General features: G+C 38.8%; 1 protein-coding gene across 1 annotated transcript in view; it reads left to right on the forward strand.

Annotated features, from left to right (window-relative positions):
* Window positions 1–23,250, forward strand: part of JMY (junction mediating and regulatory protein, p53 cofactor) — an 86,839-nt gene that overhangs the window by 43,907 nt on the left and 19,682 nt on the right. The window contains 5 exon segments of the mRNA XM_003899860.4: window positions 7,829–7,979; window positions 9,097–9,266; window positions 15,891–16,056; window positions 16,412–16,599; window positions 22,077–22,163. Coding sequence (XP_003899909.2) covers window positions 7,829–7,979; window positions 9,097–9,266; window positions 15,891–16,056; window positions 16,412–16,599; window positions 22,077–22,163 — 762 coding nt within the window.

The raw sequence follows: 23,250 nt of genomic DNA on the forward strand, positions 1-23,250 counted from the left end.
TTTAGATCTGGAGGAGCTAAAAAAAAAAAAGCAATTATAATTGATTTAGCAAAGTAATTGTTTTAAGTATTACTAAGATCTATTAGTAATAGAAAAAAAAGAAAATAATTTTTATTTTTTTACCTTTAAAACCTTTTTGTTAAAAACTGAAACGCAATCACACATTAACCTAGGGCCTACCCAGGATCAGGATCATCGAGATGTCACTAGACCAATCAAACAGATTTTTCAGCTCCAATATAATTTTATCGAACCCCCATTGTATATGTGTTTCATTGTTGACTGAAACATCATTACGCAGCACGTGACTACAATAGAATAATTTTCAGCAATGCAAAGGAGTGAACTGATAGACACAGCATGGGTAAATCTTAAAATCATGCTAAGTCAAAGAAGCCAAATACAAAAGAATATATTATGTATAAAGGGGGATGGACTTAGAAGGGGCACGAAGAATCTTTTGGAGTTGATGGAAATGGTCAGTATTTGATTAATGTTGTTTCAGAGGTGTATACAGCTGTCAAAACTCATTGAGTTGACCACTCCAAATGGATTCACTTAGTTGTATATAAATTAAGCTATAGTAAAATTGCTTACAGAAAATATGCTGAGGAAAAGATGCGTAACACAAAGAGCATAAACTTTGTGATACCTTTATTTGAAATTCTAGGCCGCGCATGGTGGCTCACGCCTGTAATCCTAGCACGAGGTCAGGAGATGGAGACCATCCTGGCTAACACGGTGAAACCCCATCTCTACTAAAACTACAAAAAAATTAGCCAGGCATGGTGGCGGGCTCCTATAGTCCCATCTACCCCAGGGCCTGAAGCGGGAGAATGGCATGAACCTGGGAGGCAGAGCTTGCAGTGAGCCGAGATCACGCCAATGCACTCCAACTTGGGAGACAGAGTGAGACACTGTCTCAAAAAATAAAAATTAAATAAGAAATTCTAGAAATGATCATTTTGATCTGTACTGAGAGAAAGCTAAATAATTGTTGCCTGGGGTGGTTTAGGGGAAATTAACAAGGAGCAGGCACCACAGACTTCTTTGGGGTGACTCTTTAAATCTAGATTTTAGTGGGAAAAATGAATGTATAAATTTGTCAAAATCAGTCACAATTTATACTCAAAATGTTGCCTTTTGTGTGCAACTTGTATCTCAATAAAGGTGGTTTTTTTTAAAAAAAGTTAAATATGAAGACTGTACACACTTATATAAGAAGCACACAAAATGGGGTGATTAAAGATATGTAAGAAGAGGGACTATCTAGCACTTCACTATTGAAGAATGAACAAGAATTTTCAGTAGGAAGTGGGTATGTTACAATCTCTGTCAGAGATTGGAATGGAGAATATTCCTGATGAAGAGATGTACAAAGAGAAATGGTTTAGTGCTTATACTTAGTGCTTGTGTTTTAACCAGGCAGTGTGGTATTGGCACTAACTTAGTTGAATCTTCACACCAATCCAGCACCGTTGATGGTTGCCAGAAAGTAGCATGGTTGGGATCGAACACACGTGTTTGGAAGCAAAACCTGCTGTTACCCACAGGGTATGAATTGTTTGGTTAGCTTTTAGTGTAAGGATTTATAGGCGATAAGAGGAAAGATGGTTGAAATGTTATATCTATGGACAGTTGTGTCTGTTGGGTTCTAATCAAAATATCAAACTGGTTATTTCAACAGAGAATCATAATAATGACTATTATTATTTTGAGATGGAGTTTCACTCTTATTGCCCAGGCTGGAGTGCAATGGTGCGATCTCACCGCAACCTCTGCTTCCCGGGTTCAAGCAATTCTCCTGCCTCAGCCTCCCGGAGTTGCTGGGATTACAGGCATGCGCCCTATGCCTGGTTAATTTTGTATTTTTTAGTAGAGAGTGGGTTTCTCCATGTTGGTCAGGCTGGTCTCGAACTCCTGACCTCAGGTGATCCACCCGCCTCTGCATCCCAAAGTGTTGGGATTACAGGTATGAGCCACTGCACCCAGCCGTCAACAGAGAGAATTTAATATAAAGAATTTGTTAACTAGGTATAAAGTTGTTAACCAAATAATTGACCTTTTCTCTTTATGAAGAGCTTGATTTCCAATGGCTTCATTAACCTAGGTATTAAACTATGATAGGAAGGAAGAGAACTTGACATCCCAAGTGTATAATGTATTTATATTTGTTTTTACATTTAATATTTATGATATTAACATAATATCTCACCTGTTAAGCATTAAGCAGCTCCTGCCTACCCAGCATTATTTTAGGCCTGGAAGTCTTTCTGAGATAGACACCCCTTTAGGGAGCTCACAGATTCTAAGTCTACCATATTGGGTCTCAAAAATGTGATCCCCTGACTAGCAGTGTCAGTATAACCTGGAACCCTGTTAGAAATACAGATCCTTGGGCTTCACCTCAGATCTTCTCTACTGAAACTCTAGGAATGGACCTCAGCAGTCTTTGTTTTGACAAGCTTTCCAGGTGTTTATGATACACTCTTAAGTTTGAGAACCACTAGCCTAATAAAATAGGACTTAAAACAACTTAGGGATTTAGCATACTGAACTGAAGGTTACAATTTTTCTGGGTGTTTTTCTGGGTCTTACCAGTTGACTGCAGTATTAAATCTGTGAAACTTCAAAAGTCAGTTAAAAAACAGCATTAAAAAGCACAGAAAGCATGTTTGTGTTCTTTGTATTTGTAGCTATAAACACATTGTGAAGGTAAAGATATTAATCCAACAACAAGGTACAAGTTACTTTCAAATGAAAGTAAAAAAGTTGAACTAGATGAACCTTTAGATTTTTAAATCCAGTGTCTTTAGTGCGTCAGAGCCAGTTGGCCTGTACCCATCATCTTGATCAACCATAAGCACTTCAGATTGTCCAACTTATTTTTAAATACTTCCTGAAAGTAAATAAGCTAGAAACTGGAAGGCACTTGCAGTTCTTTCTCTTGTAGTGAGTCACCTCATTTTGCCAATTGTCTCCTAGTAAATTCTTGAATGTGCATTTCATTCTTATCCCAGCCCCCAGGGCAAGTCTGTAGGTGCCTTTCTGTGAAATAGAAAACTGCACCCCCTCCCTCCCCCCACCCCCACCCGCCCACTGCCACTCGCCCATCAGACAAATTAGGAAAGAGCCCTTTTTCATCAAGTGTAGAAATGCACATGGCCTGCAAAGCATGGGCTGCATTTCAGTATCTACTCTGCCCCCTTGGTCAGGAGCTATTTATTGTGCAGGGTGCAGTTTTTACCACTGTATACATCCACTGCATGCACACTGTGAACTAGGTAGTGCCATCATTATACATTAAGATACTCATATCTCACCTGAGCTATATTTTCCTTTAGTTCACTGAGTTTCGATTTCTCTAATTTTTTTTTTTTTAAAGCATGGTTTCTCACACTTGTCTTGGCTATAAGAATCTCTTAATATTTGCTCTGAATATAAAAACCCATGAATAGATACTAAGCTAATCATGTTGTTAGATGATTCAAGAGTTATCTTCAGGCAACTCCAGGGTCCGGAAAATTTGCGTTTTGGATGCTGTTACATTAGTATATTCAGTTTTCTCCCCCTCATCTTTGTGATGGTACATTCATCTTGGCATTTGTTTTACCAAAGAATCTAAGGTGGATTTCCCCCCTACTATGTTTCTTACATAAAAGCCAGTATCCAAGTGCTATGCTTCATAATAATTCCATGCCAGGAAATTTGTATTTATAAACTAGTTTCACTATCCTAGCTGACACACGCTCTTTTTCCATGTTAAAAACAGGCACTGTTTTCTTTCTAGCACTGAAATTGAAAACAGAGGTGTCATTGTTTTTAGCACATGATCCAGCTACCCAGTGCTGCACATCTTCAAATTTGCCCAGTTAGGAAAAGTACTTAGTACCCTTGTTTAATGTCTTAGGTACAATAAACTATTAAACAAGTGCCTTACCAATTGGCTGCAACATTAAAGCTATGAAAAGTCAGTTAAAAGACAGCATTTAAAAGCATAGAAAGCATGTTTATGTTCTTTGTATTTGTAGCTGTACTCATAAAGGTAAAGACATTAATCCAACAACAAAGTACAAGTCACTTTCAAATAACTTGTCACAGGTTTTTAAGAAAATTTTTTTTCCTCTTTAAAAAGCCATAATAGGCTGGGCGCAGTGGCTCACGACTCTAATCCCAGCACTTTGGGAAGCCGAGGTGGGCCTGAGGTCAGGATTTCAAGACCAGTCTGGCCAACATCGTGAAACCCCATCTCTACTAAAAATAAAAATAATGAATTAGCCAGGTGTGGTGGTGTGCTTCTGTAATCCCAACTACTTGGGAAGCTGAGGCAGGAGAATTGCTTGAGACCGGGATGTGGAGGTTGCAGTGAGCCGAGATTGCGCCGCTGTACTCCAGCGTGGGTGACAGAGCAAGACTCCATCTAAAAAAAAAAAGAAGCCATAATGCAAGTTTTTACACTTTTTTTTCTTTCTTCTCTATCGATAAATGGTACATGGACTTAACCATGCAAGTAAGAATGATTTTTGTATTAAGATTTTTGAATTCTGAATACTATTAAATTTCTGTTCCATAGTTGTGTCTGTTGAAAGCTAATCAGAAAAACTAGTTATTTCAACAGAGAGAATCTAATATAAAGAATTTGCTAACTAGGTATAAAGTTGTTAACCAGATAATTGAGAAGGCAAGAAAGTAACTCTAAGGTACCTCAGAGGAAGCAGCTGTAAAAACAGCTACCACTCCTTGGGTTGGAGAAACAACGAGAAGGGGTTGGAATTATTAAAACTGAAGCATAGAGGAGGAACCCCGTGGAGCTGACCTGAAAAATAGGGCATTGCTTGCCTGGTGCTCAATGGAGAGACCTAGTTCTCAGACGATTCAGTACTGAGGGGTTGGTTTGTCTTGGGGTTGTACTATGAGCCTAGGGTTGAAAAAACTGCAAATTAGATTCTGTTATTGCTTCAGAAAGGAACTGCTGAGGCTGGGGTGATGCTGACAGGAACAGCAACCTGTTGAAGTCAAGGGATGCAGATAGAAGCATATCTCCTCCCTCTTCCATACTCTCCTGTTGGCAAAGGCTAAATGTGATTTGCACTCTCAAACCTAGCATCACAAGACAGGATGAACTTGGAGATGAATAGACAGGAATATACACACATCTTCAGACTTTCAAAGTTAGGGAGAACTAGCTTAAGGTTTTAGGTACAATCGACTAATTACAGATCTTTAACCTTTGGACAGATGTTATAGCTGCTGAGTTTTAAAAGTCAATTAAAGGCTGGGTATGGTGGTGTGCACTTGTACTCTCAGCTTGCTGGGAGACTGAGGCAGGAGGACACTTGAGGCTGAGAGTTTGAGGCTGCAGTGCGCTAATGATTGTGCCTGTGACTAGCCCCTGCACTCCAGCCGGGGCAACATAGACCCCCATCTCTAAAGACAAGAAAAACTTAAAGTCAGTTAAACAGCAGCTTAAAAGAAAAGCATACTGGGCATTCGAGTATTTCACATTCTGTATATTTGAATATATTAAGGTGGCAAACTATGTTATCTTCACATAATTGTCAAAGGATTTAGACTTTTCAAAGAAGGTATAACTTCTCTAATTTCCATTTGTATTGTTAAATAAAGTGTAATCATGTCGTTGAAAAGAACTTCTATTATAATATCCTGAGTAAGGGATTTAAGTTTTGACTTGTAGCATTATTAAATTTCTATCCCATACTTGTAAATCCTAATTCTATGCTTTTAAACCTGTATGTTTTAAATTCAGAGGTAATTGCAATAAAAGAAAGCACACATGCTGATTTTGTTATAGCAAACAACTCCACTAGAATCCTTAAATCTAAGATGAAGTCTCAATATGTCACTTAGTGGGTAGAATCCCACAGTGGTTTCCTGTCAAATTAAATACACAATCCTTAGCCTGACATTTTAAATGTCTTTTAAGACAACCTCATATGATAACAACCTACTTTCCTAGTATCTCTCATTACTTTCATTTTTCTCTCCTGAAAGCAAGCAGGCTGGACTGCTTTCCATCCCTTAGCAGGCACAAAAATTTTTAGGCTTTTGCTCAGATTGCTCCTCGCCTCTAGCACGCTGTTTCAGTGGTTTTTCTCTCCTTATGTGCCTGTCAAAATGCCACCCCTTCTTCAAAGCCATCTGCAATTAATGAACCTCACCGAAGTTTGTCCTCATCTACACAACTGATATTCTTTCCCCACAGTACCATTTGTTTTTCTCAAAGGTGTTTTACCCAGAGACACACTTACCATCTAGCTAAAATTCTGTTAATATAAAATTCTCCTTATTCCCAGATATTACTCATTATTCCCTTTAAAACGTCTGCCAAGACTTTGCACCCAGATCTACACCTGATGCTCCCCTTGATGTCTTAGGCATGCTCACTCATGACTTTTTTTCATATTCTAATTCTTTTTTTTTTTTTTTTTTTTAATTTTTAATTTTAGTTGAGATGTGGTCTTGCTACAGTACCCATGCTAGTCTCCAATTCCTGGTTGCAAGCAATCCTCCCTGTCTGTCTGGGAGCAAAAGGAAAGCAGTTTTTGCATGTCTCGGCTCGCAAGCTTATCTTGCCCTTTGATATAGTGAGTTTGGGGTCCTGAGATTTTATTTTCCTTTCACAGCATTGTTTAGAGACTATGGGTTGTAGGCCGGGTGTGGTGGCTCACGCCTGTAATTCCAGCACTTTGGGAGGCTGTAGTGGGCAGATCATTTGAGGTCAGGAGTTCGAGACCAGCCTGGCCAACATGACAAAACCCAGTCTATACTAAAAATACAAAAATTAGCTGAGTGTGGTGGTGGGCACCTGTAATCCCAGCTACTCAGGAAGCTGAGGCAGGAGAATCACTTGAACCTGGGAAGCGGAGGTTGCAGCAAGCCAAGATAGCACTGCTGTACTCCAACCTGGACAACAAAGCGAGACTCTGTCTCAAAAAAAAAACAAACAAAAAACAGGGAGAATATGGGTTGTATTATTTCTACCTTCAAAATTCATTACTAGCTTTTTTGTGACTTAAGGATACTTGGTCAGTGTTTTTTTTAAGTGTGTCATGGGTGGATTAACAATTTGCCTGTTTTTTTTTTTTTTTTTAATCCTAATAAAGTTGTCATTAGCTTCATATATAACTTGCTGATAGCCATTTCTCTATATGTGGTAAAGCAAGATTGTATGTATAAGTGATCCATTGCAGTTCTTGATTGTACCTTTCTTCCATGTTAACACATACATATGAAGTGTTTTGAAATATACTTTTAATATTATCACTTCTTTAAATTTTGTTTTAGCATTCACCCGGTTCATTCCTGTCTATCCTTTGATTTTCGGCTATCTGAGGCATCGTGCCTGGCCTTCCTCTGTTATTGTTATCTAAAGCCTTTTCAGTATGCATATAGGCTGGTTTTTATATTGTCAGTGTTTTCAATTGTTTTATATAGTGGCTGTTAAGGAAATAAACAATTTAAATAATTTTGGGGGGGCATAAATAAGTCTTAACCAAAAAAGATAGTTTATCATAGAGGAGGAAATAAATTCCTCATCGAGACACCTAAAAACAATCAGTCTTAACATATTGGTATATATCCTTTGCCTATGTGTGGAGTGAGAGGGGGATGGAAGAAAGGGCAGAATGGGGAATAGTTTCTGTGTCAAATATCTTCAGTATTATTGTTAATTCACTTGTTTTGTAAACTAACAGCTTCTCCTCTGGAGCAGGGAAGAACATGTATTCTTTGTGGTATATAAACTTTAAATGTTTGAGGAATGAGTAGAAGACGCGAACTTCTTAATTTTTTATTTTTCTCTCTGAAGATTTCCATGGAGAACGATTATCTGGGACCTCGAAGAATTGAGAGTCTACAAAAAGAAGATGCTGACTGGCAGCGGAAAGCTCACATGGCTGTACTGTCTATTCAAGATCTTACTGTCAAGTATTTTGAAATAACAGCTAAAGCTCAAAAAGGTAGGTTTCTCAGTAAATTTATCCTTCAGGTATTTTTGAAAATGAGTGGTTAAGTATTTTATGTTCAGAAAAATTACATAGAAAAGTATGTAGCCAGGCGCGGTGGCTCATGCTTGTAATCCCAGCACTTTGGGAGGTGGAGGCAGGCGGATCACCTGAGGTTGGGAGTTCGAGACCAGCCTGACCAACATGGAGAAACCCCATCTCTACTAAAAATACAAAATTGGCAGGGCGTGTTGGCACATGCGTATAATCCCAGCTACTAGGGAGGCTGAGGCAGGAGAATCGCTTGAGGCAGAGGTTGTGGTGAACCGTGATTGTGCCATTGCACTCCAGCCTGGGCAAACAAGAGTGAAACTCCGTCTAAAGAAAAAAAAAAAAAAAAAGGAAAGTATGTAAAGATCACTCATAATCCCAGCAGTTACAGAAAACCACTATTAGCAAATTAAGGCACGTCTTATCAGTCTTTTCATAGGTATATATATTTAAATATATATCATTTAAATATGAATAGTAAATGATTATGTTTCTACTAAGATACTGAGGAAAAAAGCATAAAACCTCACAGAATTAATGTTTTCCTCGAAACTTTGAAAGTTAATAACACTGGAAATGTGAGAGTATTTTTAAAGTTTCTGAAAGCTAATTTTACAAGGGTTTTAACTGCAGAACGTTATTTCTGAGGACAAATTGAAGACATTAGAATCTAAGATACTTTCAAATTATATTTTAGAAATGTTGGCTGGGCACAGTGGCTCATGCCTGTAATCCAAGAGTTCAAGACCAGCCTGGCCAAGATGGTGAAACTCCATCTCTACTAAAAATGCAAAAATTAGCCGGGCATGGTGGTGGATGCCTATAATCCCAGCTACTTGGGAGGCTGAGACAGAGAATTGCTTGAACCCAGGAGGCAGAGATTTCAGTGAGCCGAGATCACGCCACTGCACTCCAACCTGGGCAAAAGAGTGAGACTACATCTCAATAAAGAAAAAAAAAAGTTATAAGCAGTTTATCATGACAGCAGGATTTGTTTTTCTTTGGTCAGTGAAATCTTTTTCAAATGCTTCAGTATGAAGTCGTTATTTGTCTTAATTTCTCTTTTAAAAAATATTAATAGCTGTGTACGATCGAATGCGAGCTGATCAGAAGAAATTTGGTAAAGCATCATGGGCAGCGGCTGCTGAACGGATGGAAAAACTCCAGTATGCAGTTTCTAAGGAAACTTTGCAGATGATGAGAGCTAAAGAGATATGCTTGGAACAGCGGAAACATGCACTAAAGGAAGAGGTAACAAAAATCATCAGAAAAATAAAATCAGAAAAAGTTACAATTTGTCATTTTAATCTTTGTACAAGACTTTTTTTTTTTTATTCCATAGGCAGTAATTTTATGCCATCTCCATGAGATGAAAACACTTAGAATAGGTCCTGTGACTTAAGTTGTCATTAGAAGAGTTAGACATATCATATTTCACAGCATCCCAGTGTGATGGTTGGCAGCACTGCACTGTTGATCAGAGGGGCCAGCATTAGAATTTCTTAGTTTCTGTAAAGTTTTTTGTACTGTAAAAACATAAAGCTTTCCAGCAATTATTAAGAAAGTTTCACTGACCAGAGAAATTTAGTAAAATTTCTAAGGCAGTGGCATTTTGTTAGAATTTATTATATAATGCTTTCATACCATTACATTTTGGAACTTCCCATTTTATTCCTACTGGAACACACCGGTCTCCCTGATCTCCCACCTCCTGTCTACCCCCTACAGTCGTTGTCTATCCTTTTTTACTATTGACTTGGGTATAAATATTCATACTTACTTTGCGGGTTGTCCCTATTGGCTTGAAAACACTGAGTACATATTTATTAAAGTAGCACATTTTAGTCTCTAGAGAAAAACAAATCATCATCTCTGCTTTAGTTATAAGAATACAGCTTTATGTAAAATATGTATTTTTTTTTTGGCTTAGGTTGTACAGCAAGATGGTTCTCATTTACATTTTTGAAGTGCTTATGCTCATATATACATGTTTAAAAAATAGTATATGAAGTAACCTATAAGGTGTCATACCTGCGATCTAGAAATCTTTTTGTTGATGGATTTTTATCATTATTTCATTTTCCCCTTATTTTTATTTGCTGGCTATTTGAAGGTAAAATTGGAACTTGGCTTATCCGGGAAATTGTTCACACTTTATATTCAGAATCTCTGTGCATGGATTTCATCCCCATCTCATGTTCCCCTGAGGCATTTCTACTGTAATATCCTTTTCTAATTAGCTTGTTCCTCTCATGTTACTAGCTCTCTGGAGTTGTCTTAAATTCTAGAACTTTTAAACTTAAGTCCCTCTTTTTGCTTGAAAAAGAGTACCACCTTTATCTTCATCTTTGTTGTTGTTGTTGTTGTTGAAACAGTGTCTTGTTCTGTCACCGAGACTGGAGTGCGATCACAACTCACTGCAGCCCTGATCTCTTGGGGCTCAAGCAGTCCTCCTACCTCAGGCTCCCAAGTAGCAGGCATGCACCCCCCCACACCTTGCAAATTTTTGTTTACTTATTTTTTGTAGAGACAAGGTCATTTATATATATATATATATGTGTGTATATATATATATATATATCAGTGTGCTTTCTTTCCCTGGCAGAGGATTTTAACAATTCCTTATCTATTTATAACTCCTTGATAATTTCTGTGAACATACATGATCTGCTAGAATATTGAGCTGAATACATAATAGTCTTAAAGATTAGCTACTTATTTTTGTCTTTCTCCTACAAGCATATAGCTAAATTATGATTAATTAAGGTTATATTCCCCTCTTTCAGTTTTAATTCATCCAGTATTTATTGAGCATTGATTATATACCATGGTGGATTTGAGCTTAGGATTTGGACAGTACTGTCCAACAGAACAGAACGCCCTGTAATCGTGGAAATGTTCTATGTTTACTCTCTCCAGTAGGGTAGTTTTCAGCAATATGTGGCTAATGAGGCTTATGCAACAGAGGAACAGCATTTTAAATTAAATTTAACCACACGTGGCTTGTGGCTACCTTACTGAACAGAGCACCTCTGTAGATCTGGGTTCTGCAAACTTAACTCCTTATGAAAGCTTCAGTGAGTTCCTTAACCTATGAAATGTGGAATATTATATACCTTCTAGGGGTGTTATGATTTCATGAGTTAATGCATATAAAGCATTTGCTGTAGCACTTGACATAGAGTAAGACCTGGATAAATATTAGTGATTATTACTTTAATTCTATGTTATGTTTTGTGCCAGTATCACAGAAGGGAATACAGAGAAGAAAAAGATACATAATTTCCATGCTTAAGATGTTTACTTGCCTCAACCAACATTTCAGGGTTCAGTAATACAGAGAAGAAAAAGATACATAATTTCCATGCTTAAGATGTTTACTTGTCTCAACCAACATTTCAGGGTTCACAAAGCATGCAGTTCACTAGGTGATGTGGCATTTTGTATGGGCCTTGCCAGAAAGTTCCAATAGTAGGAAGCTGTGATGTGGTAGACACAGCATGAATCTGAGCTGAGGTAGGGTTTTTGAGATCTTTGTCTAGGCAAGGAGATTGGTTTTTAGTTTTCATTTTGTCAATAAGTAGATTATTCCATAGGTGCACACTATATATTTCAAAGAGTCTAAATACAAAAGGTAGATTCCACTGTAAAGGCCTTAGTTTATATTAAATTCTGTTTTCACCATATAAATTCTGTTTTGGCAGCAGTTAGAGAAAAGTTTAAAATGTTTTAGTCCCTGTCCTTAGTGCTTTATGTATATTATCTTGTTAAATTCTCAAACATAACCTTTTATGCTGTAAGCCCAAAACCATTATCTGAATTCCCTGAAGACAGATATATTTCAGAATCCTAGGGGTTTTTTTTAGATTTTAGAAAGGTAAGGTAGAGCATATAACTTCAGACAAGTGTTATTAATCCACTAATGAAACACATGGTCACATTAAATGGAATAAGGATTAAAAATAGTTTATGAAAAATTCAGATCATGTTTTTCCACAAATGGATTGTGAGATTTGGTTTGGCATTAAATTATGGGAATTTTCAGTTTTCCAGGATTTCTGACATGTGGAATTCAAATAATTCTGTCAACTTGTGTTACCCTTATTTGTGCAGTTGTTACTGGTGAAACCTGTATTTATACTTGGGCTTGTCTGTTACTAATTCTTATGTTCATTCTTTCTATATAATAGGGCTAGTTTTAATTGAAAACTTGCCCTTAATGTCATTCCCCTTATGCTGTCCAAGGATCTTATGACCCTTTGAAAAAAACATATAGCCTTGCCCTGTCACCGAAGCTGGAGTGCAGTGGCACGATCATAGCTCACCGCAAGCTCAAACTCTTGGGGCTCAGAGCCCCTACTGTCTCAGCCTCCTAAGTCACTAGGATTACAGGCACATGCCACTATGCCCAGCTGTGACTTATTTTCAAACCCTCATTTCATTTCTTGACTGCATATTTTCTGTAACTCAAACAGTGGTGGATGCTTAGTATTTTTTGAATGAATGATTCAGTCCACAGGTAGCTTTTTAAATAGTCTTCAAATGTCTTTGGAACTTTCTAGCACAGTAGGGTGAAAGGCAGAACAAGGGCATAATTCATTTGCATAGTTTGCAAAAAGTGCCACCAGTCAAAATAGGTATACATGAAAACTACTTTATCATTATTACACATGGTGAGAATGATTGTGGAGTCAGCAGGGTATGTTGTACTTACCTGGATGTATGGACATGAATTGGTACTTCATCCCCTTACTAGATTTACTGTAAAACAATAACAATAACACTTTGATATTTTTCCTTGTTTTTTGGCTGATAATCCCTAATTTTTTCTAGTGGAAAGAGCACTCTTGTAGGAATCAGGAGAATTGAGTCTAGCCCAAACTTTGCTAGTCATTACCTGGATCACATTGGGAGGTTACAATTTGGTTTGGGGTACTGATATCCTGATACTTGAAGTATGTTTAGGAGAGTAAAAGTTGAGCTACTTTAAGGTAGCCAGTTTTTCCTTTGAATGTTTAAACTACTTTCAGGGCTTCTTTCTTCTTGACCAGGGAAGCACTGCTCTCGGGTATAAAAAAGACACCGCATTGTGGCACCCACCTTCCCTGCACTGCTCCATTGTCTGGAATTAGTTCTCTTTTCACTCTGGTTTCTGTTTCCCTTAGTTCTTTGGCTGTCAGCTGAGGACAGGAAAACTCAGTCTGGAAATTTCAGATGTTAAAACAGGAAATTTGGAGCAGGGCGCCTATTCCATACCTCTTCATTTCTTATACTAAGGATTTTGCTTCCACGTTGAAGATTACATAGACCTCAGAGTATTATTTTGCCCTCACAGATTGCTCTGAGTCATAGCATCCGTTTCTCCTTTGCTGATCTCATAAAAGCCCTGTATGTTCTGGTTCTACAACCCTTTAGCTTTTCCCAAAGGCCACCACTGACCTATTGTTTGTCCTTTCAGAGGTTGGGATTTAACAGACTCCTTCACTGCTTGTCTGCCTCTGATGAGGTTTTGATTGTCTTCAGACCACAGCCCTTGGCAAATCCACCTCTGGACTCTTGGTCTAGAAAGAACTCACTGAACCAAAAAATTGAGGGTGAGGTCACTTCTTGTAAGAGAATACCCACTTCCTTTCTCAGTTTGATTTTTGATATTGAGTGTGTCCTGGTAGCATTGTGCTTCTCAAGTGCTTTTAAAGTACCCTGGCCCTGGGCTGCAGTCAAAGTACTGTTCTCTTTGTGGTTGACACAGCTGATAGTGTAAAAGCATGTCACTGGGGGACTTTCAGCCTTTTTCCTTAGCGAGGAGATTGGACAGGAGAGAGAAATTTACAGAGTGCTAGGGGAAGAACTTAGCAGAGCATTATGAACGTAGCAGAAAATGGTCACTTAGTTGGGTAAAATCAGAGTAATGAAAATGAACTAACAGCCGGGATCTGAACAGTATCACTGGAAAGTAATCTTAGATTAAGGTTTTTAGACTGGTTTACACTAAGGTTTTAACCTAACGATTCCCCACTTGAGAATAAAACCTTCTAACATTAGATATCTTACCTGTTTGTATGCTGTGGTAATAGAGAGTGTGGGCGCAGATATTGGAACAATGTATATCCTACAGCTGTGTTTCCAGAACTGGGCAAGAGCCCCAACAGAGTATGAAAAGGGATGTTTATCATCTAAAGTGGCGAGTCCACGAGTCTCAGGGCAGACACTATTCCTTGGTTATTTTATGACTTAGGACGAAAACAACAGTTCATATTGTTCACATTCCCCTCCCTAGCCGCTATAATTAAACCCACTTTGGTGGTGTTGTATTCATTGTCACCCATAAAATACTCCGTAACGCAGCAGGATCACTCACAGTCTTACACTTAGATAATCTATTAAGTATCCGTTTATAAAATATTCATAAAACAAAGTACCACTGTATTTAATTCACCTGGTTATTTTTAAATTTTTACCACTGCACATTTAGACTGGAGCCTAACCATTGCTTTTCAGTTCAAAATTCTTGTGAAAGGGATTTGAAATTATATTTTAAGAAAAAAATATTCTAGTTATTGGGTAAGACTGTGTAGATACCTAGACTGTAAAGCAAAAGCTGGAATTTTCTTTAAAACATATTCTTTTTATATGCTGACAGATTTTACCAACCTCACCAGACAAAAGGGATCATTTAGGAAAACAAGAATTCACTGTCTTTTTCCCTGTGGGTTGTCCCTGACAGTCAGTCAAGTATTTCTTTGGTATTCTGGGACCCCAGTGATGTCTCACATGAGCTCGTAAACAATAATCTTAATAATTTTCCCTTTTGTTCCTCCTGTCTCCTCCTTTGAAGGTCACTCCTTGGGAAACCACTTGAATCCAGGGCTCCTCACCGTTGCTCCGTTGGCTCTGAGGGCACACTGATGCCCATGTCGGGGCTTTCCTGGAGCTTCTAAGCATGAACCTTTAAACTACCAAAGCAGTGGTGCTATGTTCTTGGGAGAATGCTTACTGTCTCTAGAGAACTAGGCTTGTCCTTCACATCTCACTGACTCCTGAAAAGCCATTCCTTTGGCTTCTTTTATCTGCCTTTCTCCATAGAGCCAAATAGAAAGCCATAGAAATAGTAGGGTTAGGAACCTGTTACCTAAAGTACACTTTCCCCTTGGTGGTTTCATTCAGATTCCTGGCAAAAATTTTCCCACTCCAGGACCAAGAACTGACCAACTAAGCAAACCTCACAGAAGACCATCCACCACTTTATGAGCCATGCCCAGAAATTTCTGGATCTCACTTTAAGTTCAGCTTAAGATGTTGATTACATTTACCTAAAGTGATACCTTACGGATTGCAAGGATTTCTGTCTAAAGCAATTGTCTTCTGCTGTTCCACTCACATATTCTCACCTCACTCTACAGTCAACAGATCCCAGAACCCAGCCAGTCTGTGACCATGGAGCAAAGCAAAACCCCAGGAATGTGGCATTAACCAGCTTTTACCATTCTTGTAAATATCTGAGAATGGCCCCATCATTTTCATATGTCTCTATGAAAAGAGCAACTACATAACTTAGCATCCACTTTTGAGAGGGAAAGCATTTATATCCAGATGATACATGTATTATCACCGTAAATATCCATAAGTATAACATAAATATTAAAACCTTATTTTTACCGTATTTGCCTACTTCTGCCATATAATGACTTGATTATTAATGTTTTTTTTATATATATATATTTTAAAGTCTAGATTCCATGCCTACAGGTTTCTTTCTGAGAGCAGTTACTTAGTAGGTTTATGCTATCTGATTAGTATTAATTTTTAATACTAACTTGATTTTTTTTTTCTTGTCCCCACCAGCTAGAAATATTTTAATTTGTATTTTCAATGCAGATGCAGAGTTTGCGGGGTGGTACAGAAGCCATAGCCCGATTGGATCAGTTAGAAGCTGACTATTATGACCTGCAACTTCAGTTGTATGAAGTACAGTTTGAAATCTTGAAGTGTGAAGAGTTACTATTGACAGCGCAACTAGAAAGCATCAAAAGACTTATATCAGGTATGGTGTGCATTTAACCACATAAGTTCACAAAAGATTGAATATGTGAGAAAATACATATGTACACCAGGTATGTTTCTTCTGTTAAGACATTTAAAACATTGTTTTCTATAGGGATAGTGTTGGAGGGGTGATTTCAAGCATTTATTGAGCACTTACTGTTTACCAGATACTGCTGAACACTTTGCATACATTCACTCTATGAGGTATATTAAATAATCACCATTTACAAAGAAGCTTAAGAGGTAATGGCTTTGCCTGAGGTTACAGAGCCAGTAATGAGATTAGAACCCTGTTCTGTCCAAACCCTAGCCCATATTCTTTACCGCTACTCTTTTTTGCTGTTCTATAACAGAAAAAAGAGATGAAGTGGTGTACTATGATACTTACGAAAGCATGGAGGCCATGCTGGAGAAGGAAGAGATGGCAGCATCTGCATACTTACAGAGGGAAGAGCTGCAGAAACTTCAGCAGAAAGCACGCCAGCTGGAAGCAAGACGTGGACGGGTTTCCGCCAAGAAATCCTACCTCAGAAATAAAAAGGTATTTAAATACTGCTTTTGTTCATTACTTATTCTTTTATCCATATCTACTATTCTCATCTGTTTTGTCCTTAAAACTTGCATATGTTTTAAAACTAAGTGCAATCTCTTATCAGTGCTCAATGCGTTTATAGTGCTCTGAGAATTGCCCTCTTAAACACATTGGAACAGCCAATAGTGTTCTCTTTACCTCAAGAAACACTAACGCTGACTCTGCTAAAGGGCACGACTACAGGATCCCTAATAATGCGATTCCTGGCTCCCTTTTTTTTTAAGGAGGCCCAGCGATGTTTTTTACAAGCTGTGATTCTGACCTTCATCTTAAAGGAATTTTATAGATTGTTATTTCTTTATTTAACTTTGACTACATTTCAAAATGTTTGATTCTTGATATTTGGAATAACTCATTTTGTGTAAATGTGATTCTTCCTGTGTCTTAAAAAATGTTTTGCACTCTAGTTCAGATGTTAACTATCATGGAGCTGTTTCTAGTCACTGTAAGTGCAGAGTTGGAATCTGGAACTAGCTCTCCAACCTAGACCAAACTGATGATTTGCTTTAAGCTCAAGTATTATAAAATATGTCATGTTCTCTGAGAACCCACCTTCCTGCTCTTCACCGCATTCCAAGGCTACCACTTCCTTATTCCACAGAAAATCGATACCTTTGCTTTTTGAAATAGATAGCTCTTGCACATTAAAGAAACTCAGGTAGGCATGTCTCCACAGTAAGTCAGGAACCGAGGACCTTCTATCACATTGTCCATCAACAGAACAGTTACCTTGCCATCCAGAGCCATGACTTTCACATAATTATGTGCCTTTGCACATAATTTCCCCGTGACGGTGGTAATTGAAACCCACTGCTGTATCAGCCCTAGCTGTGTGCCTCATTTCATGTTCCAGTCTGCACCAACCAGGTAAACATTGCAGGCCGAGCGGGGTGGCTCATGCCTGTAATCTCAGCACTTTGGGAGGCTGGGGCGGGTGGATCTCCTGAGGTCAGGAGTACGAGACCAGCCAACATGGTGAAACTCCATCTCTACTAAAAATACAAAAAATTAGCCAGGCATGGTGGCATGTGCCTATAATCCCAGCTACTTGGGAGGCTGAGGCAGGAGAATCATTTGAACCCAGGAGATGGAGGTTGCAGTGAGCTGAGATGGCACCATTGCACTCCAGCCTGGGCAACAAGAGTGAAACTCCATCTAAAAAAAAAAATTGCAGTGATTTCAGCAGGTCTTGTAGAACAGTTTTAGGGGAGAATGAAAAGTAAATAAGATTTTAGAAGAGCACACTTTTTAGGAATATTAGTAGTATTTTATATATTACTTTTAGGTGTATAATGCAGTACTTTTGAGACTCGGAATTTGCAAACCTGCAAGTTTTTGAAAATGCTATGCAATTCAGACTTAACTGAAAGTCTGATTTCATTTTAATTCACCAGTATGCTAGGCACATTGTTAGACTTAGGATACAAAGATGAGCATAGCATAGTCCCTCCTCCTCCCAGTCTTGCAGAGAAGGCAAACCAGGTGAACAGATGAATGTTCTGCTGGCCAAAAACAGAGCAAGAGCAGGGAGTGAGGAAAGGCTTCTCTGAAGAGATGACACTTGTATTGGCTTTTAACATCTGAATAAAAATTGGCCAGATTGATGGTGTTGGGGTAATTACAAGCAGGACAGAATAGTGCTTAGCAAAGACACTGAAGCGGAAAACAGGATGGTTTGTCAGAGCATTCTACATTGTAAGACATGCTGCAGGGCAGGGACTAGGTTACAGGAAATTTTACATACCACATTAACAAGCCTGAGCTTTGTCTGTAGTGTAAGTTAAGCAAAGGGGTAATATGAACAGATTCACATTTTAGCAAGATAAGGCAGCATGAAAAATAGGTTAGAGGGAGAAGACATGGAAAGGTTCTGATTGGAAGGTGTCATTATCCTCCACCTCAATAACGTTGAGAGGTTAAGACTATGAAGTAAGTGAGTACCTGTGCAGGCTAAGAGATGGACAGATCTTGAACTGTCTAGATCTGACACTTTGCAGAAAAAGTTAGTAGGATTTAGTGATGTGGTGAAGGAGGGAGGAAGAGCCATTCTCTATCAGCTCTCTGGTTTCTGGATTGGACATTGAGGTAGATGGTGGTGTCACCAACCAAGATGGAAAACCCAGAGGAAGAGCACATATGGGTGGGAGGTGATGAGCTGAGTTTTAGACTTGCATATAAGAGGTCTTGGGCATCCAGGTAGAGATGGCTGTGAAACAGTTGAGACAATTGGGCACCTGGGTCTTATAAGAGTGTATGAGATGGTCTCAGAAGAACACAGTGAGCAGGTGATTTTTAAAAATATTTTACTTCGTTTTTATAGAGTCAGGAGCTCACTATGTTGCCCAGGCTGGTCTCAAACTCCTGAGCTCAAGCAATCCTCAGCCTCCCAAAGTGCTGGGATTGCAGGTGTGAGCCACTCTGCCCAGCCTGAGAAGGATGTTCTTAGGAATGATGGGGTGGAGGTGGGAGGCTGATAGGAAAGAGCAAGGGAAGGTGGTGGAGCAGGGTAGATACATAGTTTGAGGAAGAAAAACCTTCATTATATTTAATATTTGTAATTCAGGAAGCAAAACGTTCTTGGCTAGGGGTGAGAAAACATTGTAAAGGGCACAGGTTATGAAAGACTGAGCTGCTATGATGTAGTGCGAGGTGAAAGGCTCTAAGGAAAGAACGCTGGGGAACATTTGAGAGTGTGTGCAGAAGAAAGGGATCAAAGAGAAAGTAATCGCAGTTGGAAGAAGCAGGAGAGCTTGAAGTCACAGAAGTGAAGATGATGATTCCACACAACAGGGTGGTCAGCAGGGTCAGGTGCTCCAGAAAGGTAAAGGGAGAAAGAAATGACTCCATGACATCTAATATTGGTAGACTATTAGGGCCCTGTGTTGAGAGTTTTGAGAAAAGTTGGGGGCAAGAAGTAGATCTCGGTGGTCTGAGAAGGGAGTGCAGCAGAGGTCTAGAGCAGTGACTGATGGAATAGCAAAGGAAACTGTACAGGTGAGGGGTGAAGAGGAGCAACCTTGGTGGCCATGTCCCACAAAGCTGTTGTACTCTTCTAGCAGCATTAAGAGCCTCAGGCTGAACTTAATACCAGCTTAATACCAGCTCTTCCCTTGTTGGTAAGTGTTAGCTCATATCAATTTAATCAATATTCTTCAGTCTTCATTTCTATGTTAATCTAAATCTGAAGTAGGAAAACCCAGCACTGGAGAATCTCTCCATTTACACTTGTATGCTTGTACCCCAAGCCCAGCAACTGCAGTGGCAGAACTGCAGAGGGAAGGAGGAGGGAAATAAGGAAGGGTGGTGAAAAGATAGGGAATGAGAAACACTAAGTCCTAAAAGAAAAGCTACTGAGAAGATCAAATATACAAGGAAAAACAAATGCCTCCCCATGTAATATAATCCTATATTGCCTCGTTTACATATTGACATGCCCAAGGGCACTGGCTTCTTGGTTTCTCTGGCACTCAGATCCTAAGATTGTATACACAGTTCATGTCCTGCCTCACCCCTTGAAAGAGTGGAGATAGGTGGTCTCCGGCTGTGCTGGTGAAGTCAATGCTTTGTGATTAAACATTTCAAGAAGAGTAACAAAAATAACGATTTTCTTTGTTTTTTATCTTCTTTAATTCTCCCAGTAGTCAAATGAAATCTAGAGAGCTCAGAAAATTAGAATCATTTTCATACTTCACTTGGTGGCAAAACCAGACCTGTGCTATCATAAAGTTATTTATTGTCTTATTTTCACTTTGACAATTCATTTCACTATTATTACTTATTATGGGATATGGTTTCAGATCTTGGATATATATGGTATATACAACTTACCACCATTCTGTAAATTATCAAAAAACTTTGAATTTCAAAACATGTCTGACCTCTGTTCTAGATAAGGGATTGTGAACCTGTATCCTCATTTATAAGCAAGGGGACCAATGCTACTAGTAGTGACATAAATCACCTAAGGAAAAGCAGCTAATATGGAGCAGGGGTAGGATTCTGTCCTAGGTCCGTGACACTCAGAGACCTGAGTTACTGTATCACCTTGTCATGATGCTATCTAATGCGCCCTTTGTTTTCCCCATTGCGCTGGATGGATTCTTGCTAGGCAACAGAATGAACCAGAGTGGGTAAAGAACATGATGTAAAAAATGACATTTTGCTTTAAAATAGTTTACTGACTTCAAAGGTTATTATTTGACTTTCTCTGATTCAGAGAGTGATCATTTTAGGCTGAGCATGGTGGCTCACGCCTGTAATCCCAGCACTTTGGGAGGGCAAGGTGGGCGAATCACTTGAGGTCAGGAGTTCAAGAACCACCTGGCCAACATGGTGAAACCCCATCTCTACTAAAAATACAAAAATTAGCCAGGCATGATGGCACGCGCCTGTAGTCCCAGCTACTTGGGAGGCTGAAGTGGGAGAATCTCTTGAACCTGGGAGGCGGAGGTTGCAGTAAGCCAGAGATTATGCCACTGCACTCCAGCCTAGGCAACAGAGTGAGACTCCATCTCAAAAACAAACAAAAAAAAAGTGATCATTTTAGTATAGCTTTGGAATGTTGGAGACTAACCCTTTTATATGGAAAACTTCTCCAAATCGTTTACTTAGGAAAGGACACAGGGTAATGAAGATTTAGCTTGGTGCTGGTAAAAAGTTGCCAGAATATAGTGCATTAATTTATAAAGTAGTGCATATCTCATAGTTATTATAAAAATCTTGTTTTATATTGTGATTGGAAAATATATGCTTTTTAAAAATAGTTTCCAAATAATTTTGATAACTTTGACTTTCTAGTCTTCCAAGTCTCTTACAGCTCTTATGTCTGTGACCAAAAGATTCAGATCCCATACTGTTCAAGCCAGTCTGGACAAAAAAATTCATGGTCTTTAACTTGTCAGAGAGAGCTTAACAATACATATTTTATATAAGTAAATACTTTCCTATTCTTTTTTGCCCAGACATGTTTAAAGAGCATAATGAAGCCAGGTGCCATGACTCATACCTGTAATCCCAGTAATTCAGGAGGCTGAGGCAAGGGGGATTACTTGAGGCTCAGAGTTCAAGACCAGTCTGGGCAACATAGTGAGACGCCGTCTCTCAGAAAAAGTATAATGAGACGTGGAATCTTCTAAAAAAGACCTTTCGGGACAACCCCCTTCAGTCCACGTTGCCCCACCTCTTCTCCTTCAAAAAAGAGAAACCAGGTGGTCTATAGAAGTTAACAGTTTAATAGAGGAGTCTTTTTGTAAGATCCTGATTACTTGGCTTTTACAGCTTCAGTAGTCCAGATAAGAAACAAGAGGTGGTCAGTGTGATACTTTGTTCTGTAGGTGGTATATATTAAGATCAAAACTTAACCTTGGTGTGGTGTTCAGAGTCTTTCAAGTTTCACTTGTATTAAAACATATTTTATGTATTTACAGGAAATATGTATTGCAAAACACAATGAAAAAATCCAACAGCGCACTCGGATTGAAGATGAATATAGAACCCATCACACAGTACAGCTAGTAAGTTTGGACTCGAAGATTTTGAACAAAACTTTTGTTTTTTACATGTTTTAGAGTGGATAAAATCTGTAGAGAATGATAAAAAGCTTATAACTGGACATTAACATTAGTTCAGTTTATATAATGATAAGTTTTTAGGCAAAACTGATGGGAAAGTACAGAGTTCCTGTACCCTCAACCCACACACGTAGCCTCCCCTACTGTAGCATCTCATATACTCCTGTCTCCACACTTGATAGCCTTTCTACTGTCGACATCCCCCAGAGTGGCATATTTGTTAAAATCAGTGAAACATTGGACATCACCATTCCCCAAAGTCTGTTACTTACATTAGGGTTCTTTCTTGGTGTTCTGTATTCTGTTGGTTTTGACAATGTATAGTGACATGGATCTGCTATTATAGTATTGTATGGAATAATTTCACTGCTCCAAAAATCCCTTTGTTCCACTACTCATCCCTCTCTCTCCCCAAGCCCCTGGCAAACACTGATCTTTTTATAGTCTTCATATTTTACCTTTACCAATGTATAGTTGGAATGATACAGCATGTAACCTATTCAGTTGGCCTCTTTAACGTAGTAATGTGCATTTAAGGTTGCTCCATGTCATGGCTTGATAGATCATTTTAGCACCAAATAATGTTCCACTGTGTGGATGTCCCACATTTTGTTTATCCTTGAGCCTGTTGAAGGACATCTTGGTTGCTTCTAAGCTTTGGCAGCAATTAATAAAGCTGCTATAAACATCCATGGAGGACTTTTTGTGCACGTAAATTTCAGCCAATTTGGGTAAATAACAAGGAGCATGAATGCTGGAGAGTATGGTAAGAGTGTATTTAGTTTTGTGAGAAACTGCAAAACTGTCATCCATAGTGGCTGTTCCATTTTGAACTCCCACCAGCAATGAATGAGAGTTCAGGTTTTTCCACATCCTCTCTAGCATTTTACTGTTGTCACATTTTTGAATTTTAGCCATTCTGACAGGTGTATAGTGGTATATTTTGGTGTGTGTGGGTGTGTGTGTGTTTAACAGATGGAGTCTTGATAGGTTGCCCAGGTTAGCCTCAAACTCCTGGGCTCAAGCAGTC

This window comes from Papio anubis, chromosome 5 (genome assembly GCF_008728515.1).
Source record: "Papio anubis isolate 15944 chromosome 5, Panubis1.0, whole genome shotgun sequence".
NCBI classification, from domain to species: Eukaryota; Metazoa; Chordata; class Mammalia; order Primates; family Cercopithecidae; genus Papio; species Papio anubis.